At 35.6% G+C, this 23,159-nt stretch overlaps 1 protein-coding gene across 1 annotated transcript in view; it reads left to right on the forward strand.

Annotated features, from left to right (window-relative positions):
- CSMD1 (CUB and Sushi multiple domains 1) overlaps positions 1-23,159 on the forward strand; it is a gene marked incomplete at its 5' end in the record, with an annotated part of 480,927 nt that overhangs the window by 378,165 nt on the left and 79,603 nt on the right. The window contains 2 exons of the mRNA XM_009646490.1: positions 6,256-6,444; positions 14,835-15,020. Coding sequence (XP_009644785.1) covers positions 6,256-6,444; positions 14,835-15,020 — 375 coding nt within the window. The remainder of the gene's footprint in view (positions 1-6,255; positions 6,445-14,834; positions 15,021-23,159) is intronic.

A 23,159-nucleotide genomic window follows, 5' to 3' on the forward strand; every position in this document is an offset into this window, starting at 1 on the left:
TTTGGTTAGTCATTCAAGAGCAAATAAGCCAAGTGGTTACTTGGCTAATTTGTAATTGGCTGCCAGTAGAGCTGTAGAGATACATATATTAAAAAAAAAAAACACAGATCTCTATTTTACCTTTATTCTGCTCTTGTAACCTCATCTGTTATTGCAGGAAGCTTAAGTCTTCACCATTCATTTAATCTTATTTTTAAGCTTTGTACCTGGAAAGCAACTAATCCTATTTCCTCTCTATTTGAAGTTAAAAGAAAATGCTATTGATTGGTTTGGTTTTGTCTTTACATTTTCCAGTAGCTGGTTGGAAGTGACAAGGGTATTGTATGAAGAAGTCAATGACGCTTTTTATAATTATTTTTTTGTTGTTGTTCCTAAACTTCTACATGGTGATTTTCTGTAGTAAATACAGCAGGAAAGTCACACATGGGGTTGTATACAGTACTTTGAATCGCGAGTAATATAAACAGGATCATTTATAAATGTTGAACCATCAGTAAGAACATCTGTACTATAAATAGCAGATTATTTAGTCAGATATTTAATTTTTGAAGAAGCAGACATTTACAATTATATAACTAAAGAGGGAATAGGCCTTTGCAAATTTACCTTGTTTTCATACTGTTTGCATGTTAGATTTACAGATAAAGTGCACAAGAAAAAGAATGGCAGCTTGACCCTTTTTTCTGCTTGGTTGAGTATTGTTCTCCTTTTTGATTCTGTACATTTTAAAGTGGAAGGAAGCAGTGGACTAAGCTGTGACTTTTTATCTGTCAACAAAAATTCTAGCATATAAGCTAAACAAAGGCAACATGGGATTTGAAGGAAGGCTCTTTGTTTATTTATAATTTCAATCACAGGGCAGTGTTTCAGTGAATAGTTACAATTATCTTTTTCATATAAGGTTTTGGACTACTGATCAAAGATACCGCTGGGAAATTAAGTCCTTTGCTAAGATCAATTCTTAGAGAAAATGTCATATTATTCACTGTAAGACTGAGATTTACAAAATCATCTGGGGGGGTTGGACATCAATTTTCGAAGAATTTTAATTCGGAATTCAGAATTATTTAATTCAGCTTCCCTTAGACAGAGTGCCTCAAACCAATTTGAAAAATCTCACCATAAACATTGAAGTGTTCCAGCTCTTAAGAGAATATGCTTTGTGAAAGGTAGAATATCGTCCTGCAAATGCAAAATCAATGTTTATCTCTGCTGCTGTCCACACATCAGTTGACTAGTGATGTGTGATTTAGCCAGGCAGTTATTACCCTGTTGGTCTTCAGTTGCAAGTGACAAATGGATGTTGTGATTATAAGTGAGCTGAAAATGTTCGGTATGTTGCCTTGCAAAAACTACTGATGTTTAAGAGGCCTTGAAAGAATGTGGATGCTATGTCACTTGGAAAAGTAAATTAAATCTGTAATTGTAAAGCTACTTCAGGTCACTGGAATGGCTTCATAGAAGTTTATCACATTTTGTGGTAAAACATTGTTATTCCTGGATGAGAGCACTCCTGTGTCATTGCACCTATAACAGCTAAGCCTCATGAAGTTCCAGGAGAGATCCCCTCTCAGAAACTAGCTGGGAGAAAAACAACATTTTATCCAGCGGTCCTTGATACAAGGCTGCAATATTTTATGAGCACTCTGTAGAGATTCCTGCTTAAGTCCAGAATTTTCACTCAGCTGACAGTGGCTGTAGTTTTCAGGCTGACATTCTTCAAGCATTTGCTTGCCCTCCAGATCTTCAGACTTTTTTTTTTTTTATTGCCTTGTGTGTGATTCTTCAGTTAATATGTCAGTTCCTGATCCTAGAAGATGTTATATATGCTTCATCCTAGACTCTGAAGGGACTTCAAAGAACAGATTAAAAATTACTAAACTGTAGATTAAGAAGGGAATTGCATGGAGTCTTATTAATATTCCTTCACTGTCTCAACAAGTCTTGGATTCTTCAACAAGATTTTTTTTGAGTTGTAAAATAAAAATCTGTCTTCAGAATTTTAAATAATTTGCTTAAAATGCTTTCTTTCTTATAATGCTATGTATAGCTTAGACATAAATTGATATGATAACATTAATGAGAAAGCATACAGAAAATTGCAGGTATTTTGCCTTGAGGGACTATGATGGTAAACATTGTTTAATCAGCCATATTTAAAATTTTACATCTATACAGATACCTATTGCAACAGTAGTAGACTTCTTCCACTTTCTGGTCAGCTCAGTGAAAGAAAACGCACATTATTATGGGTTTCTGAGATACTGTTAACAGTGTGATGGCTGAAAGCAGCAGCTATACAAGAATCATCAAGGTAGCTGGGGAAGGAGAATATGGATTTCTACAGGAGATTTGCAGTAACAGCTATTAGGACTTAAGTATTTTTGCCAGTTATGTTGAAGTGTGTTCTGTTTTCAGTTCCGCTTGTTTTCTTGTATCAATTTCATCTTCTTAGTTCAAAAGATTTTTTTTTTTGCTTGTTTTTTTTCTGAACGCTGCTTAGTTCACTGGAGAGCTTTAACTATGCCTTTGGGCTCTGGGCATTGTTAATTGTTACAACATAAGCAACAGTTGTGATTGATAGATTTCCCCCGTGGCCCCCCATGAAATTGTCAGTATTTCAATATAATTCTGTGTAATTTGGCAGCCTGAATGTCCCATATTTCATGCTGTTTTAAAGCTAATCTCTTTGGAGGTTTATATACACTGTGTATTGTTAAAATTAACCACAGCTAAAGAAATGGCAGTAAGTTCCCTCGTACAGAACACAAAGTACAACCTGTTATGCTCAAAATCTTGTTATGGGTAAAACCCCCACACTTTATGTCTAGCCAAGAATTTACTGTTAGTATAAATTAAGTGTTAGCAGTTTAATAAAAGAATTACCAGTCCAGATTAAATGGTTATTGGAAAAAAAAGAAGAAGAAATTAAATGAAAGCTACTATACAGAAAAACAGTATAGTTAGAATTGTTATACACGCACCTCCCATTATCTAACCTTTTCCCTGGTGCTGCAGCCATGCTTGCATTGCTCCTTGGGAATCCAAGATCAATGGCTTCAGTTTGGTATTTGTATGTTGGGGGGGATACTGCAGGTCATCAGCAGCTGGAGTCCTTCAACAGGAAGAGTGTGATATTGATGATTTCTTCCTCACTCTAGGATCCACCTAGGATTATTTTTGTTTGCTAAGACATTTTAATATCCTGCTGTTGGTCAAGTTCAAGTTACACATGATTCTACTATATATAGTCCATTTTACATGTAGTTACTATTTCTTTGCTCTTCTACTTAAGCGTGAAAACATTGTTTTCCAGCTCTGAGTTGTAATTTTTTTAACTGACCACTGGTTAGTTACGTATAGCTTTAGACGGCACACAAGTTGTCACCCTCTTATCGTACCATGCCTGTACTCCTCTGCACTGTATCCTGTGTCCCCACCTCTCAAGGCCTCTGCTGTTATGCCAGGCCTGTGTTTGTCTACACATCACCAATCGTAAATATCTTATTCTACACAGAATAATTGCTTGTTATAAGTACCTGTATAGAGCTATGATTGTGTCATAAAAAGGTAATAGAAAATTACAAACATAATTTGAAAGTAAACCAGGTTAGGCATACCCACCTGACCAGAAGAAAAAAAAAATCCATTAAAGATAAACAAAGTAAAAACAAAGCTGCAGGCAGGTCTAAAACGGTTGAGATAACACAAACCTGATAAACAGTTATCTTGAGATCTTGCAAACTCAATACAAAGTCTGTGACCTGTTACTAGCAAAGGCAGTACTGTATTACCGGGCTGCAGGGTTACTTACACATCATATGGCAAATGTTTTCTGTTTAGAATTGCAGTACTGAGGAGATCAATTCAGAGTTTTGCCTGAATGGCATATTGTGTTTAGGACTCACCTGCTATTCTTAAGGTCTCCCAGGATATTTAATATTAAATAGTGCTTAAGAAGTTACTGAAGATTACTTCAGTGGTCTTAACCACTGGTCTTTTGGTCTTAACCGGATAGTGTTGCAATAACAATATCATTTTGCTCTTCTATAGGTTGAAAAGAAAATTAAAGCATGCTTATTGTACTTCTTTAATTATGAAATTTCCTTTTAAATGTAAAGAGTATTTCAGTAATTTAATTCTTTTAGTTAGGTGTGTAACTGAATGCCACTGTGCTTATAAGGGATACAGAACATGACCCCAGATGACTGTTTTACTGGACCATCCTACTTCATTGATTTTGATCCTGGTTCTGGAGTTTTTTTTCTTTGTGATTTAGTTTTTTCAAAGAGCTCCCCAAGTGAAAGAATGTATCTAAATGACATTTCAAGTAGAAATAATGTTTCTTAATTGAGAACTAGAATTCTTTAATAGAATATCAACAGATGGCAACAGTTTTTAGCATCTTTAATATAGAACCTAATTTTACTGTTTTCTTGGGCGGCATTTCTTAGAAATACTTTGATTTACTGCATCTAAATCTAGACATTAAACAAAGCATCTTGGTTAGGAGTCTGATCAACTCTATGATCTCTTCATAGTCAGTGAACAGAAACATCCATCTTTAGGTAGCAATTGATATTATAGGTGCACCTTAGGGTGACAAAATACACATACAAAATGTGTTGCCCAGAGAGGTAGTGGAGGCCCCAGGAAACATTCAAGGCCAGGTTGGATGGGGCTCTGAGCAACCTGATCTAGTTAGTGGTGTCCCTGCTCACTGCAGGGGGGTTGGACTAGATGACCTTTAGGGGTCCCTTCCAACCCAAAACATTCTATGATTCTATGAAAAAAAAAAAAAAAAAGAAGTGCTAGATATTGAAAGCTGAAGGAAGGGAATCAGGGATGTGTGCAAGAAACAAATCATATGAAAAATATCTGTAGATGTAAACCAAATTCTGTAATTACGCACCTGTGAAATAAAACCCCAACTTCTACTGGATAATTGTTTATAGAAAATTATATGAACATCACAGTACGTCTCAGACACATTTCAGTATGATGTAGAGAATTAGTGCCATAGTGGCAGTGTCCTTGGTACTGATGTTTAGTTATCAGTGGAGTTCAACACTGTCTTCCTTGTGAAGAATGCTCTTAGGCTTATTTCAGTGTTCAGTCAGGTTTATTTTCTGCAAGCCGTGGTCCTACCATGCTTCTGAAGAGATACTAATCTCTGTGAGCTTGGCATGGTGAACTTCTGCAAATAAGCAGTGACTTGTACATCAATATGGAGTCAATGTAATTTTTTCATATTGCTTTTATCCAGTGATAAATGATTGTATGCAACAAACAGATTTGTGTTAGACTCCACATGAATGTCAAACTATCTTGTACTTTTGTTTGATCTGGGTCTGGTCTGGGTAACCAAACTCCATTCTTATGTACAGGTATTGCAATCTTGTTTTAAAAAAAGCCTTGTCTTTATTACTCACCATTTGACACAATGATAAATTTTGTACTTTTTTTTACTTCCTCAGCACATGTCTAAGCATTTCATCTGTATGTCACAAGTTCTTGAGGACCATACTGGACAGGAAAACCTCTCTGTGAACAGTACTTGTAGTAGTAGTGATTAAGGTTTACCAAGGTTTATTTTCATTTCAAAACTTAGATTTAAACAATTGCATTCTGTCTTACTTCAGATGTAGAATAAATTCAACATTTAAGAAGCTACACTCACCTAAGTTACATTATTTTTCCAACAAATTAATACAATTGTCAGGTAATGTCCTTGGGGGAACATGTACATAAAAAATTACATAAATATTAGTCTGAAAAAAATGCATCTGGTGAATCAGTCTACTGTACTTTGTCATGTAAATTTCTAGGGTACTTGGCAAAATGTTTAATTTTTTGACTTAAATGTCTTAAGTGCATTGGATTTTTAAAATAAAACTATTCATAATTATTTTTGTATATTATGTAGCTCAAAGAACAGTTTTATATTTATAAATTATCAAGTTTTAAGTAGACTGTTTACTGTGTGAGTGAACTTACTGAACAATCGACGTGTTTCCTGAATGCAGCTTCCTCAGTACAATAACACAAATTGGTTTGTGATTATAAACTGGTTTTGAACTTCATGATATTTTTGCATAAGTAGCCTGAATCTTCACTGAGGATTCCAAAAGTGATGTGAAAGATTCTGTATTAATTTTAATGGTATTCAGAGTTTGCATGTGTCATAAATAATGTGAACTTTGTAAATTAAGTGTGTTTTATGTGTGTATAATAATGTCCTTTTTTTGCATTTAGCTCCCTATTGCAGCTTAAACCCTATCTTGAGGAACGGTGGAATTGTAAACAAAACAGGCGGTCCTGCTGGAAGTAAAGTTCGTTATTATTGCAAACCTGGGTATAGAATGATTGGTCACAATAATGCGACATGTAGGCGTCACCAAAATGGCATGTATCAGTGGGATTCTCCTGTGCCAATCTGCCAAGGTAAGATAATGTTTTCTTGTTGAGTATGCTTCTATAATTTCATTACAAAGAATATTTTACAAAACAAAGATATAATATTGTCAATACCGATGGTACGCTGAGAGATACATTGACATTGTGAGTGTATCCAAATACATATCGAATTGGCTGCCTAATGTGTGCAAAGCTGAAGTATTAAGAAGTAGGTTAATGCCGTCAAATATAGACCAAATGAAAAATGTTTTCAGTACTTTTTCATTTAGCAAAATACAAAGCCCTAAATAGTCCACAGCTCATAGTATTGTTGTATTACAGAATGTTTTATAAAAATTCAGTAGTTTTCAGGCATTAATTTGATTATTTTAGAAAATCACTTTATAAGCAGTGCTTTATAGAAATAATTTGTAACTTCAGCTTTTTTGTGTATCCTGAAGTTAGCCAGGGTCTACTTTAGCTTGTTCCAGACATCTGTTAAGAGCAGTTATTCTTTGTCAAATGTTTATAATTTTCTCTGTATGAAAAACCACACACAGACTACAGAGGACTAACATAAAGTAGTACAAAGAAGTTGGTTTTATTTAAAGAAGTTTTTTCACACATTATTCAGTAAATAGTTAGTGGATACTAAGGAGTTGTATGTCAGATAAGATAAGGAATGTGGATGAGAGGAGAAAGACTGCAGATTCTGTGCATATCATATATGGCCTATTCTAATGTATTTTCATTTGTTTCTGCTTCTAGTCTGCTTTGTCTATAGGGAGAAATAGTAGTAACATCCATATTTAAGACTTGTTGGAACTTCTTTGATTAAAACCTCTGTTTAATTGTACCTAACTTTGAAGGCATTAACAGCAATGCTTCATGTCTTCTTCAAGACAAGTATTGTGCTTAAGGTTCCATCAAGGATGATTCAGATATTTCTAAAACCAGCATAAGATGGAAATGCTATTTTGGAAAATAGAAAAAAAATAGAAAATTAAAAAAAAAAGTTCTATTGAGACTTGGCATAATGTTTACTCTTCTGTTGAGGGTGTATTATTTGCAAGAAACGTAAAAAGCTGCAGAAAAACTCGAAGGAGTAGAGTTCACATTTTTTATACAGAGTGATTTGATAGCTAAATATTTCTTCAGGATGAGCATTTTCCTGCCTAGATGGGCGATGTGGTTACACCCTACCAGTCCAGGGAGAAGCTCAGGCTGCCAGGGTGCCACAAGCAGGATCTGTGTATCTGTGCTTCCAGACTCCATGTTGTCTTCTAATCCGTTATGCCATAACATGTTGTGACATATGCTGCTGTTTGACCTTCCTGAAGGTCAAATCATGGGAGTATCTGTGTGTGGTCTGGGCATAAGGTAAGTTTAGGGACAAGGGCTGCTTTTGAGCCTACTTGAAATGCATTTTAGGTGCAGGAGCTGGTGCTGGTGTATGAACTGAAAGTTCAGAGTCACTTTGCACTAAAGAACCTGGAATGATGACTGTGCCTACAGCTTGGCCAGAAGATCAAGAAAGTGGAGGATGCAATTCTGTTCAAGATTAAGACTAAATTTAAACATCTGTATGTGAGATAAAATTTTTATTAATTTGCTTAAACATAGAACTCATGTCATTTGAGGTGCCCTGAGGTATTTAACCTGTCCTTCATCTACCAGTCTGGAAAGTCACAAGCTTCTATGTTATATCCACTGGACTTACCAGATGTCTTGAAGGCCTAAAAATGTCTCAGATAGCTCTAGACAATGGGAAAATGACACAAGTCAAGCCCTATCTGCCTAAACTCTGATGTAGTTAATCTAGTCAATACTGTCAGTGAAACTTTGGGAGCTATTCTGCTAGCTAGCCCGTAGGTGTCTTTTTTTAAAAGCACTGAAATTTTGGCATCTTACTCTGAAGCTTAGGTACTTTGAATACGGGAGGAAAAGACGATATTCTGTGTGTGCTTGTTAGGCTGGAGGAGTTGGGGCCATAAACTTTAAGAGTCCCTACATTATACTTTTCTCCAGAATTTAAGACCTCATGATCCCTCAGCTGTCAGAAATTATATGCAAATTTATCCCATATCTTTCTACTGCTTATTCATCCAGACAATAGTAACCTGCTAGTACTACTACTAGTATTGTTCAACCAACTAGCAGAGATCTGTATGGTTAAACTATGAAGTTCCAGCACTACAGAATTCTTTAAAAAAAAAAAAAAAAGCGTGATCCCTTTTTTCTTAACTTCTCCACTTTTTTTAGAATAGTCTAATTTTTAAGTGGTTTTCTTTTACTTTTCTAGTTTTTGCATTTTATGTTCACATTTTAATACCAATGACAGAGAAAGGCTTGCCAATTTGCCATGCTAACTTTGAGAACTGTGTCTAAACATAAGAAGGTGTGCGAGGAATTCTGAATGATAGGGAGAAAAGTACTTTGAACAATTTAAGAAAAAAGTCCCCAATTTTAAGGGCAGAATGGAATAATTCACAGAAGGTGGAAGAAAAAATGTGCAGATAAGTGCAGGAATTGACATGAGATCCCAGGACTTGATTGTGGATAACCAAGGGACAAAGAGTCCCAGAAAGCAATAAATTCTGAACAAAAATTAAGCAGACTCAAGAAAGTAATAAAATATTTCAGAAATGGTCTATCCTTGTTATTTTATCACTATGTGCAAGAAATTCCTGTGAAATTCTGCAATGCAGCATGTTCACAAATACATTTTTTTTCTTTAATTTTAAGCCATATTTATAATTTCAGCAATATACGTGTCCTAGATTTCTGTTAGCATTAGGGGGAAAAAGATTTGGGAGATAGGGAGTGAGTTTAATCTTTACTAGAAATTTCTTATTAATGTAGGATTCCTCCATTTTAATGTGTCATTTTTACAACTCTGACACAATTATTCAAATTTTTATGTCTGGATGATGCATATATTCTTCAATAAACTCTTAAATGGAAAATATGTTTCTAAATTTCTTAAGTATCTCTTATCAAAACACACGCATTCTCTTTGAAAATTAATTAAAATTACACAGTTGGTCCATCTCATGTATTTCATTATAGGATATTTCCAAATAAAAATGCCTTTGATTAAGTCTGAAATTTCTGTAAAACCAGTCCTGCAGGGTTACATTTGTAATTAATAACTTGACTGTGTCAGAATTAATGTTTGAAATCAAATTTGATTGTATTCAAAAAAAAAAAGGGCAGTTCTTTTTTTTCATATTTAATATAACAATATCAATTTTAATATAAACACATCTCTAATATGGGTTAATCTGATAGAGTTAAAAGATATTTTTCAGTTCCAGTCTTATCGAGTGCAGATGCTTGTAATTATGTCCTGGACAATATATGAAGAACTTGACTCCTATCTAGGAAATTAGAAGTTACTGTTATTGCTTTTACTTCATTTGCAAAGGAAAAAGAGAAACATGAGTCATGCTACATTCAAAAAATGTATAAGCAGAGAAAATAGCAATTCTTATACAACAGAGGTAGATAGGTGCTGAGAGGAAATAGTATAGTTCCCAGTAATGCATCGGGGTTGTGACCCAAGTGCAGGACCTGTCGCTTGGTCTTGTTGAACCTCATACAATTGGCTGCAGCCCATCCAGCCTGTCCCTCTGAAGAGCCTTCCTATCCCCAAGCAGATCGACATTCCCACCCAGCTTAGTGTCATCTGCAAACTTGCTGAAGGTGCACTCAATCCCCTCAGCCAGGTCATTGATAAAGATGTTAAACAGAACTGGCCCCAACACCAAGCCCTGGGCAACGCCACTTGTGAACAGCCTCCATCTGGATTTAACTCCAGTCACCACCACCCTTTTGGCCTGGCCATCCAGCCAGTTTTTTACCCAGCAAAGAATATTCTTGTCCAGGCCATGAACAGTTGGTTTCTCCAGGAGAATGCTGTGGGAAATGGTGTCAAAGGCTTTATTAAAGTCCAGGTACACTACATCCACAACCTCTCCCTCATCCACTAAGTGGGTCACCTTGTCATAGGAGGAGATCAGATTGGTCAAGCAGGATCTGCCTTTCATAAACCCATGTTGACTGGGCCTGATCTTCTGATTGTCGTGGATGTGCTGTGTGATGGTACTCAAGATGATCTGCTCTGTGACCTTCCCCATCACCAAGGTCAGACTGACAGGCTTGTAGTTCTCTGGATCCTCCCTCTGGCCCTTCTTGTAGACGGGCATCACATTTGCCAACCTCCAGGACTGCTGTTAGATGATGGAAAGTGGCTTGGTGCGCACCTCCACCAGCTCCCTCAGTACTCTTGGGTGGACCCCATCCATCCCCATGGGCTTATGTATGTCTAATTGGCCAAGCAGGTCACTTAACCATTTTCTCTTGGATCATGGGATGTCTCTGTTGCTACCTTTAATTTTAGGGTATTTAAATGTGTTTCTCAGCATTAAGCTCAATGCCAGAAACAGGTCACTAAATGATAAATGCCTGTGCGTTGAATTTAGGTATTTTCCAGTGTATCAAAATAAACTCAATGTCTGACTGTAATGCAGTCTCTGGCTCCTTTTCTGTATGCAGTGAATTTACATGCTTTAAATATGTATAATATATAAGTATCTTAAAGGTATATAGGTATATAGATATTTTTAAAGGATTGCCATAAACTTTAAATTTGCTGGTTTTGATAAGAAGTAAATTCCAGGAACACATGTAGAACATTAAAGAGCAACTAAAGCTGCATCTCAGTTTCTAGGTAGTAAAAGGCTTTTCCTCTTGCATTGATTACCTGTTCTTTGGAAGAAGAATATTTTTCTGCTGTGCAAGCTAATAGAGACAATTAAGGCTGAGTTATGTATTTTTCACATTCTGAATGTACATCTCCCAGCTGGAACCTGGCAGTATCATCTTATCATTGACCTAAGAAGCGTGTTGACAATTCCTCAAGTCAGAAGATTTCCTGACACCATTCTTTAGCATTTTGCAGTCATATGGGAAGCTGGGAGCTTCAAAATACTTGGATTTGAGACCATAGTGACATTCTCTCTACCGTCCAAAGACAATATGCCATTTTAGTCAGTTTACTTCAGGTAACATTACTTCAAACGTCAAAGTACTTGCTATTTAGTGGAACCGGCTGTGCCAATATGTTCTGTTTGGACACTACTGTTCTAAAAGCCATTAGCAGTCTCAAGAAATTAGTAGCAGCATGAATATTTCTTTCCAATCCCAGTTTCTGGGGAAGAAGCAAACAACAAATAAACATATAGCCTGTAACAGGAACAGTACCAGAATGCCAAAACTACTTTTATTATTAATAGCTAAAGTAGCAGTGAGAATAAGTTCACAAGCAGCAGCTGAGGAAAGAAGAGACAGTAGAGGACTGAGGTACAACACTAAGAAAAACAGCAGTGAAGTGTGACAATAAGCGTAGGTTTTGAGGTTCTTTAGTACACTGGACTGTGCATCAGACTTGGCACAACGAATAGGCCCACCTGAGTGTGACCTGGGTGTTGTATTCTTTAAACCATCTAGCACGTAACAGCCACTCAGTCTTGAACTTTTCAGCAGTTTCTAGAAAGGTTATTGCTAGAGATGAAGAGCAAATGCTAACAGAAGGGTTTGCTTCTAACATGAACTAAACAGACCTGGTTTTTTGTTTATTTTCAAATGGCATTATCAATTCTTGCTCCATAGAATCCACTAAATTATTTGAGGTTAATTAATGTTTCAAGTATTTAGAGGGAACTAGAATAAGGTCCACATGTATGTACAAATATAAAAATGCATTGATGGGTGGATAGACTAATAGTTCTGAATTTTGTTTTTTTTACAATTAGATGTATGCCCACTTAACAGAGATTATTGTTTTGATATCAGAAGAAGTTGACAAGAAGTTAAATCTTAACCCAATTACATTCTGTATCAAGCATTCAGACACGTTGCCACAAGGCAGAAGAGAACTGAGAAGCTTGTTAGGACAGGGAGGGACATAGTGCAAGGCTCTGGAGACTGAAACATTTCACAGTAAGCATGACAGGAAAGGGAGAATGCATAGGCATTTTTATGATGTAGTAAACCAGAGTGACAGTTTATCTTTCTGTCAATTCAGCATGCAAATAAACATTTTGCAAATGTAAAATTCTGCTTTTGTGACAGAGTGTCAGAGTTGGTTCTAGTTGTAGGTAGAGGATTAAACTGTTTATTAGGGGAGTAGATAAAGCGTTAAACCAGATACAGCTCTGCTGACTGTTTTGAGTACACCAGAGCCCTGAAAAGCCATCAACCCTGCAGTGATCACCTTGTGGGGGATGACTCCTAATGTAAAGACTGGATCCCAGAAGCGGCAGAACTTGCTTTCATCATTCCCCTTCTCCACTTTCTCTAACACCATTAAGAGCAGTAAGTGTGGGTCTCCGGAACTCCTTCCTTATCACCTCTCTCTCCCTTCTCTGTCCCACTACTACTCCTTCTAGTGGCAGGAGGCTCAGTCCTTACCCATGGACAGAGAAATACTCAATTTTGAGAAGACAAGAGCAGCACTGGTTAGGGTGCAAAAAGTGTCAAGAAATGGTTTTGCAAAGGAAGCAGCTTATTTTGGAACATTCTTATGGTTCTACTTCTATTAGCAATTTGACGGATTCCAGATGGAAGCAAACAACTGAAATGAACTAACCATTCATCATTTTATAATGATTACCTCTCCTCATTATAATCATATGCAAAGTACTGTGTTGTATTTAATTTAAATGCATCAAATGTGACAACTTGGGAATACCGAAAACAAGTCTGAGACTTGTGTTTATGGTACCATGACAATGTGTTGTGAAATTAATCATTTAAATTGAATTGGGTAAATGATAATAAAAATTAGATTCTTTTAAAAATAATTATTTTCACCTCTGTTTAACAGATTTCAGGCAAAAGCTGTCATTTCTTCTTTTGAAACATAATGACTTTATTAAAATAATAAAGCTTCACAGTGTCAAGGGGAAATGAACAAATACCCAAAGGGCTTTTTAACTGTTAAAATGTTGAATTGCTTCTTACAATTGGCTGTATGTATGGAAAAGGCATTTTCAGTTGCAAAACTCCACTCTTTATTGGTAAATATTTAGAAATTAAAGCTTCAAAGCTGTGTTTTATTCAGTGTATTTACTGAAGAGCAGTAAACTGGATGCCAAACTCAAAGCAGGTAGTGATTCTGTACACACATACATTGGTTTATATGAACTCTTCAAATAGATTCACTGTAATAATGTCATGGGTGTTCTGCTCCAACTTAGCATTTTGCTGAAAATAATGTCTTTCAGAGAAAATAATACTATGACTTTCCCTTCAGAAGTGCCAATGGGCAAATATAAAATCTTTACCAACGTCACTGACTTACTCGCGCACCTAGAGTAAATCTCTGTGCATAAATATTTTAAAATAAAGCATAGCATTAAAGGAAATTTTTAAAAAGAATACTGAAGAGTTGCCTTTCTCCTTTTCATTATCAAAATCAAGGGAGCAGAGAAGTCAGATGGCAGAAGGCAATCCTGCTTTGGGGATTGTTCCTAAAAGTGACTGAAATAGATATTTTTGTAATTATACTCCTTCCTAAGATTGTATGTTAGGAGATACTGTTAAATGAACTGTACTGAGTTCTTGTAAAAATAAATAAATAAATAAACCATAAAACTAGACCTTTCTCAAACTTTAATTTGACAGCAAATTACACTTTGAGAGCTTGAAAGAATAAGTGCTCATCTGGAGAGAAATTCTGAAGGAGCAAAAAAATTTGAAAATAATTCAGTAAAAAATTTCCTTAATGATATGGAAAATGAATAAGCCTGAACTCACATACTATGTAGCATTCTGAAGTTAATTACTCAAGTATGTAAATAAGTGTTTATGTATCTGAATAATACCCTTAAATTCAGTGGAACTCTTCCCTGTCTAGTAATATATTTATGTGCTTTTCACGTCAGACTAAAATTGTTAAACTGAGTTCTTAAATAACATTGTTTTATATGCATAGAACAAAAAATACAGTTTGGTTTATAGTAGTGCAGGAATGAAAGAAACCATCAGAGAATGGAAGCACACTATTAGAAAGCTTTTAAGAATTTTCCAGTTCATTGCTTCTTGGACCAAATCACTTTGGACACTGTCTTTATTTTTCCCTAGCAAATAAACCATTGCCCTTAGCCTATGTTGAAATCTCTGTCTCTACAGTGATTGAATTAAACAAAATAATGATTTATAAAATGTTTGTCTATATTAGATGCACTTCAAAGTGGTTATCAGTGTTTTATCAGAATGCTGTAAATAGGATGGAAAATACATTTCCGTTTTTATGAATGGGATTATGTCAGAATTACTAATCTATGTTTCTTATTTCAGTAGTGAGACAATAATTTAAAAAAAATGTACAAGGAAATACCTATACTTTATCTTTTTCTTTCCTTTCTTTTCAGCTGTATCTTGTGGTATTCCTGAATCCCCTGGAAATGGTTCAGTTATAGGTAATGAATTCACTTTAGGCAGTAGATTGATATATGAATGTAATGAGGGCTTCAAGCTAGAATCTAGTCAACAAGCAACAGCAGTGTGTCAAGAAGATGGATTATGGAGCAACAAAGGGAGGCCACCTGTCTGTAAATGTAAGTGGGCATGTATTTCTCAAGCATATTTCCCTTGAACTTTCTCTGGAAAATCTTCACTGGTGGTGTTTATGTTTTATTATACATATTCCCTGAACTGGACATTCAGGGATGTAAAATCATTTAGCATTTAGTAAAGTAGAAGGGGCCTCTAATTGTTTAGTTAAAAAAGAAAACTTGTTTATCTTCTTCAAAAAATCTGAATTAAAATTATTACATAATCCAGTTTCATGTATAAATATATGAATAATGTTCTATTCTCCATTTTCACAGTATAAAGTTACAAACGCCCACTGTAATTTCTTTTAATATAGCTTCTAAAGTAAGAAAAGTAAAAAATATTTCTTAAAATACTGCTAGCGTAGATAATTAAGCTGGACAAGGGTCCTTTAGTCTTCATTTTTGCCTCCTGTCAGAACTAGCCACTGTAATGCATACTCCCCTGCCAAGTGGCATGGCCTCTCATTTGCATTGGGCTACCACTGCCTGTCTTTGTACTGGATCAAAGCAATAATTAACTGAGCCTGACTTTGAGTACATGACTTGAAATACCAATTAGGACATTATCTTAAAATTATTAATTGCTATAATGCTACACTTAAAATTTTTGAGAGTTAATTTAGAATCTTGAACTAATCAACAGTATGTGTACATGCCTTCCAGATATGAATTTGAAAAGCACTTTTGTTTTGCAAACAAGTCAAATTCAACTTACTTTTAAAGAAAGAGCAAAATGCCGTGAATATAAGAATTTTGAAGTTATACATGATTGTGAAATGGTTTTAATTTATTTGAATTAATTGACAGCAAACAATTGCTAGAAAATATTGCTGAAAGTTACTTCAGGAGATCTTCTAAGCATCCCTGAGAGATAATCATTTAACAAAATCTTGAAGACCTTCCCGAGTACACTATTTAAGTATTTTACTTTTTTTTCCCCTTGCAAAGTTTTTTCTAATATAAATAACCTGAATCTTTTTTTCTGTAGTGTAAAGGCATTATTTAATTTTCTATCTGTGGTGGACAAAGAGAAGTTATTTTATTCTTCTTTCATTGTTTTTAATATGTTGAAAATTTTTTTTAGCATGGTGGGTTATCCATGGCCAGCAGCCAGACCATCAGCCAGGTGCTCATTGACTCCCCCATCTTCAATCAGACTGAGAAATTGGGTTGAGATAAGGACAGAGAGATTACAGTCACAGGACTGGACTTGGGGAAAGTTTAATTTAGTGTATTGCCAATTAAAATAAGGTCAAATACATTTCAGGAAAAAAAAAAAAAATCAAACCATCACTTTCCTCGCCTTAATCCCAGGGTACATTTCACTTCTTTGCTCTTGACTATTTGCCCCACCCCAGGCAGTGCTGGGGGATAAGGAATGGGAGCTATGGTCAGTTTATAAAAAGCTCCTCTCTGCTGCTCCTTCCTCTTCACACTTTTCCTGTGTTCCGGCATGGGTTTTCTCCATGGGCTGTTGTCCTTCAGGATAAACTTGCTCTAGTGTGGGTCCTCCACTGGCTGCAGTTCCTTCAGAAAATATCCACCTGCTCCAGCATGGGCTGGAGTGTGGATATCTGCTCTGACATGGTCCTCTCCATGGGCTGGAGCAGAATACCAGCTCTGGTGCCTGGAGCACCTCCTCCTCCTCCTCCTGTGACCTTAGTGTTCCCTCTGCTACTTCATACTATTTTTGTTCCCTCCTCCCCTGACTTTTCAGTGTTTTACCCTTTCCTAAATACACTTTCCCAGAGGTGCCAATATCTTGGCTGATGGGCTCAGTCGTGTCCTGCAGTGGGTTGTTTGGAACCGGCTATGTCCAGCAGCCCAAGCCTCTCCGCATAGAGACCACCCCTGCTACCAACACCTTGACTTCTGCAGCTCCTGATTCCAATGCACTCATTGACCTCTTCTGTAGAGATAACTGTCTTGCTGTGATTCCTTCTCTTTCTTCAGACTTTTTGAACCGGTGATTCTCATTATTGTCCTCTGGACAATCTCCCAGTCATCTACACCATCCTTGAGGGACAGTGCCTAAAACTGAACACAACAGTTCCACGGAGTGCATAAGAAGGTTTATTCACAAAAATTTCTTCACAGAAAGGGTTGTCAGGCTCTGGAATGGGCTGCCCAGGGAGGTGGTCGAGTCCCCATTCCTGGAGGTATTTAAAAGAAGGTGCTTAGGGACATGGTTCAGTGGTGGGATGTCAGGGTTAGGTTAACGGTTGGACTTGATGATCTTAAAGGTCTTTTCCAACCTAGACGATTCTATGATTATTCAAAACCAGCTGTGATCACACAGCCATGCTCTGAATTCAAAGCCATGTGCAGAGGGAGTGCGGTGCTCCAGTGCACTGCAGTGAACTGCACTTCATTCTCCAAGAAAAAAAATTACAAAGTACGAAGAATATATAACTTGAATGATTAATCAGCAGAAATAAAACCAGGGTTTTTTGGAGGGAAGAGTCCAGTTAAACTAACGGGGATTTAAAAATGCTGAATTAATAACACTAGACCTGCAGTGCAAAAAAAAAAAAAAAAAAAAAAAAAACAAGCTTGTATTATTGAAATGATCAAACTTAACCAGACAATGACTACCCTGTAAAACAAATTCTAATTATGAACATTTATCACAACTTTAAACATTAAAAAATTTTGTTCAATATTTATAATAGCCTAACATACTATATATAACACTTTTTCTCTTCTTTTTTCCTTTTCTAAAAATTTATTCAGTTTGAAAAAGAATCCCATTACTTCTAAACCCAGAAGTGCTAAATTAAAATGCTCATGATCTACATAACAGTCTAAGTCAGTATTTTCAAAATGGATTGCTATTCAGAGGCGCGCATGCTTTACCCAAGATTTCTTACTTGCAAAGTGCAAAAGAGCTTAGACAATCTGCCTAACAACCTGTTTTTGTAGTATTGCTGCTCTAAGGATAAATGTATGTAGTCTCCAGAGATAGAAACATCTCAGACTTGATAAGCAGCAAACAGTACAGAAAGGTAAATGGTAAATAAATTAATTCATTTTATCCCCAGGTCTATTAAAATGAATGTTAAATTCAGTGCAGTTTGTTTTGCAAAGTATCTTTGATAATATGATGCCTGAGGCAGACATTTGAAACTCCTTTCTTTTCATTAAAAGTATTTATATCAGATTTGAGTCATGAGAAACGTGATTCGTGATGGTCATACACCAGGACAGAGATGCATCATGGACATTAGGCTATTGAATTTAATTACATGAAATTCCAATCAACAGATATCTACTAATAAATATTAACTGAATGACAAATAAGTCACTTGCTTCAGTTATTCTACACAGAGATCTCTAGCACGTGATGAAGGGAACTAGCAATGTCTATCTGTATTGCTATTTAAAGCCTTTATCAGGCAATACTTTAAATCACCCCAATATTCTCTGTAGAGAGTGACCATATAGTAGTAACTTTAGCTATGAATACAGGACACTGTGTAAAGTGTGCAAAAACTTTCTGCTGAAACCTGGAATTAGAACATTACTGTTGGTCGGAGAAGTGAGTGTGATATACAGTTCCAAAAAAACATCCCAACTGAAAGGTGTAGAAACACCCAAGAAATCTGAATAAATCAACTTTGGTCTCAAGCTGTAGATGAGCACTGATGCTTTCCTTACTCTGTGCCACATAAACTGCTTCTAATACCTTTTATCCTAACTAATATCATTTGGATCATGCTCAAGCAGAAAGGAAATGTATGGGCATGATTACAAATTTAAGTTTTTAAGTTATAACTATAGTTTTATAACTGTTTTACCTATCATCAGCATTTTTACACAACTGTAAAGTACTGTTGTGAAAAGTTGTAGGTTTCCATCTTTCTACGATTAAAAAAGAAAAAAAAGAGAACAATCTTTTGGGAAATTTTGTCTATTCTATTTCATCAGATATGATTTGAATTTTGTCTGCTACTATGGAAATACAGATGCTGATTCTTGCAGTGACAAGTTAAAAAGGGAAAAGAACACAAATGAAATTTCCTTCCTCTCCTTTGGATTATATAATCTCTTGCTATTATTATATAAAATTGCATCATTATAGCGTGATTATTACATTTTGTTTGTGACTAATTAGTGAAAATTATTCTTCTTACTCTTCAGAATATATATCATCAAGTGCAGAGAAATAAGGTCTTCCAAAGCAGAGACTGAAAGATGGAAACAAAAAAGGACTTAGCTATCAATGCAAAATTTAGATGTGTTGCTCCCTAAACTCAATCCAGAGCTGCACTTGGATATCCAAGTTATTTACTGAAAAGAGAGATTCATGCTTGGAATAGTATCTGTAATTATTTTGTAAAGAAATAAAGTCATCTGAAGGTGTTGGTGAGGGTCAATCCATTAATCTGAGACACTTCTTTTGTTTTTACATTTTTTATTTGTATTTTAAAATATTTTTCACCATTTGCTTATTTTCCTGTGTGTCTTTCTCATTCTCCTGTGAAATTGCTCTGATATAGAAATCTAGATTTTTCAGTGTTCTAGAAGTGATTTTCCTTTTTCGTTCTGTACAGGGGGTTTTGTTTTGGGCACAAAATTTCAAAACTGATACAAATGAGAACAGAAGTAATACACATTTTTTCCTGAACATCCTTGTTACTTGGACTATCTCTGCATTTCATGTGCTAAAGATGACAGATAAGAGCAGTTATCTTTTTGGGAGTCACTAAATATATTTTCTTAGGGGTTTTGATTTTGTGGACACATGACCCTGACTTTCTTAATGAAATAGAAATACTGATCTGAATCTTGGGTTCTCCCTCCACAGCAATTGAACTTCTTAGCTGATGCTGTTGAAGTCTGTTCATAGCTCAAAAGTGGTGGTGTTTACTTTTTCTCTGAATAATATAGAGAAATAGTTGTTTTAGACCATTCTTAAGAATTGAAAGAACTAGAATGAGTTGTGCCTCACTGTGTAAGTAGAAGAAAATACATAATGTGATAAGAGGAAACTACTAAAAAAATTAATAGGATATCTGAATAAATGAAGGAGGTCATACAAAGCCTGTTCTGAAGCAAAAGTTAACTTCTTTCTCTGTTTAGTATGTACATTTTAATGGTATTAGAGAGTTTGTATTTCCTTGTTGCAAAATTCATGTTCCATGAGAAGAAATCTCAGTAATGAGTTTGCTTTGACAAACAGTGCATTCAAGTACTAGAAACTTCTCATTTGAGATGTGGTACGGTCCTAGTGTTTGCACTAAGGAGAGTTTAAGTTATGTATGATACTTTCAGAAGAACTAGGGTGAACTTTAGCACATAATTCTTCTACAAGTCAAGCATCACTATTTTCATGACAAAGCAACACAAAACGAAATGCTTTCTGGGCCAGCAGGAAACTTTTTTTTTTTTTAAAATACAGGCATTTTTGCATGCTAGAAAATGTCTAATGCAGATTCTTAAGAATATTATAATTATGATTAATGCCCAGTTTTAGAGTTTTGCTAGACATGTAGTAAAAATATGTACAGACACCTGGCCACTTGAAGTTAATGGAAGTATAACCTTTTTTGTTCCATTGGATATCTGCAGGCCTAAAGCTGCTTTAAGAAATATTCAGACAAGAACGTTAAAGTAGGATCTGGTTAATGCAAAGCAGAACTTTCAGTTCTGTGCACAATCTGTGCTTTTTGAGAAGATCTAGGGAACTGATTTAAAATATTGTGCCAGAGGGTGAAAAAAATAATGACAGCAAATGTGATTTACTTTCCTGTTTCTCTTCATGAGATCAGAAAACTGAATGAGTTCGCTTATTGCAAGATCACAATGTCAGATTTTTTTTCTGATTATGCCAAGGTACCCTACCAGTCCTCTCAACCTAAGTACCATAATTTGTGTACCAAGAGTATGAATGTATACAATATTATATTATATTTGTATATATTTCTATAACCCATATAGGTTATACTCCATGTGTGTTGCTGCTGAGATCTGGACCGGTATATGTTTACTAACAAAAATACTGCTGAAATAGGATAACTTGTTAGCCTCTGTTCTTACTTGCTTTCTTTTTCATAGAAGTAAGTGGACACATAACCTAAGAAATTGAGTTTGTTGTTAATTAATTTTTCTAACATTTTAATTGCCTGGGCTGGTCCCTGTAACTGCAGAACTTTATTGCTCTTTTCAATTATTCCTTTAATATACTCATTCAGAGATTGAAATCAGGTCTTTCATTGGTTTATGCTAATTGGTTATGCTAATTGATATCTCCAATATCAAACATTTAAAGAGCAGCTAATGTTACCTTTGCATAATCTGCATATTGAAGATTTTGCTGTAGATATTTTTGGAAGCTATGGTGTGCTGAGCTATAACAGTGGTGGTTCAGACATTGATTTTTATCTAGAAATTAATTGGAAAATAATTAGAAATTTTAGAAGCCTTTTTTATATTTTTCAAAATGTTTGTACAATGTCTACTTATAGAACTATGAATCACAAGTAGTTCTGGAATAAAGCATCAGTTATATTACAAATGCAAAAAGGAATTTGTTAATATAAATAGAAAAAGATTCACCACCAGCTCCTCATAGATACTGTATAATTGCTGGAGTTTTTGTTAGCTAGGACATTCAGAACAACATACCCAGTAATTCTCCTGACATTTTCTTTTATAAATCCTGAGGTCAGTAAGTAATTTTTGGAGTATTTTTTCAAGGTTTGATACTTATTCAGTGAACTGTAGTAAAACAGTTAATTAATGTAGGCATTTTAGATTAGTCCAGATACATTAGACTGATAACAGATTGATGACATAGCTGGCTGGATTGACAGACTGATATTGAATACCATGTGATCCTTTTGTTTATCTATTTCAGGGTTTCGAAGCCTTTCCTTTTTAAATATATTGAATGACAAGAAGCAATTTTTTTGCTTTGTGGTTTTGTTGTTTTGGTTTTTTTTCTACTAGGATACTAAAACTATCAACTTGCTAAAGTGATCCTATTTTGTTCTTCAGTCTTTGTTCTTAGATTCTGTGGTGTAAGGGATCATCCTGGCTTGTATCAGAAATAGTGTGACCAGCAGGAGCAGGGAAGTCATCCTTCCCCTGTACTCTGCACTGGTGAGGCTGCACCTTGAATACTGTGTTCCGTTTTGGGCCCCTCACTACATGAAGTACATTGAGGTGCTGGAACGTGTCCAGAGAAGGGCAACAAAGCTGGTGACAGGTCTGGAGCACAAGTCTTACAAGGAGTGGCTGAGGGAACTGGGGTTGTTTAGTCTGGAGAGAGGAGGCTGAGGGGAGACCTTATCACCCTCTACAACTGCCTGAAAGGAGGGTGTAGTGAGGCGGGTGTTGGTCTCTTCTCCCAGGTTACAAGCAATAGGACGAGAGGAAGTGGCCTTAAGTTGCAGGCTTAGATTGGATATTAGGAAAAAATTCTTTACTGAAAGAGTTATCAGGCACTGGAATGGGCTACCCAGGGATGAGGTCAAGCCCCCATGCCTGGAGGTATTTAAAAGATGGGTAGACGAGGTGCTTAGAGATATGGTTTAGTAGTGGACAGCTATGGTTGGACTCAATGATCTGAAAGGTCTTTTCCAACCAAATGATTCTATGATTATTTGGTTTCCTAATGTCTTCTTGTTTTACTAATACTTATGAATTTAAACCACACTAGTTTCTCAAACATAATACACAACTTGACCTTAATCTTGCTTTTTTTTAAGCTAATAGTGAATTTAGTCAAAAGGGTATATTTGAACAATATAGTTCTAGTCATTGCATTGTAAGTTCACAATACAGTAAGACAAAAATGCCCTTTCCCTTTCTTTGTGATTGGTAACTACCTGCTGAAGAATGGCAACCAAGATCGGATGCCTTTACACTTGCACATAATAATAGCAAGTTCCTGTACTTGAGATATTTTTCCATCATATACATTGTACTTGTCTTTTTTTTCCCCTTGAAACAATAATTTCATTCAGAGTCACAATATTCAAGATATTCATAGAATAGCATGAGATGTACTTTTTTTTTGTTTACGTAACAATAAGCAAAGACAAGCAAAGGCTTGTAGACAGAAAAGCAACTCAGTAAAAGGGAAGTGTCAATCTTCTGGTAGTCAGATTTTAGGAAAATATTGATAGTGCAGTG

This window comes from Egretta garzetta, unplaced genomic scaffold (assembly GCF_000687185.1).
Source record: "Egretta garzetta isolate BGI_Z169 unplaced genomic scaffold, ASM68718v1 scaffold601, whole genome shotgun sequence".
NCBI lineage: Eukaryota > Metazoa > Chordata > Aves > Pelecaniformes > Ardeidae > Egretta > Egretta garzetta.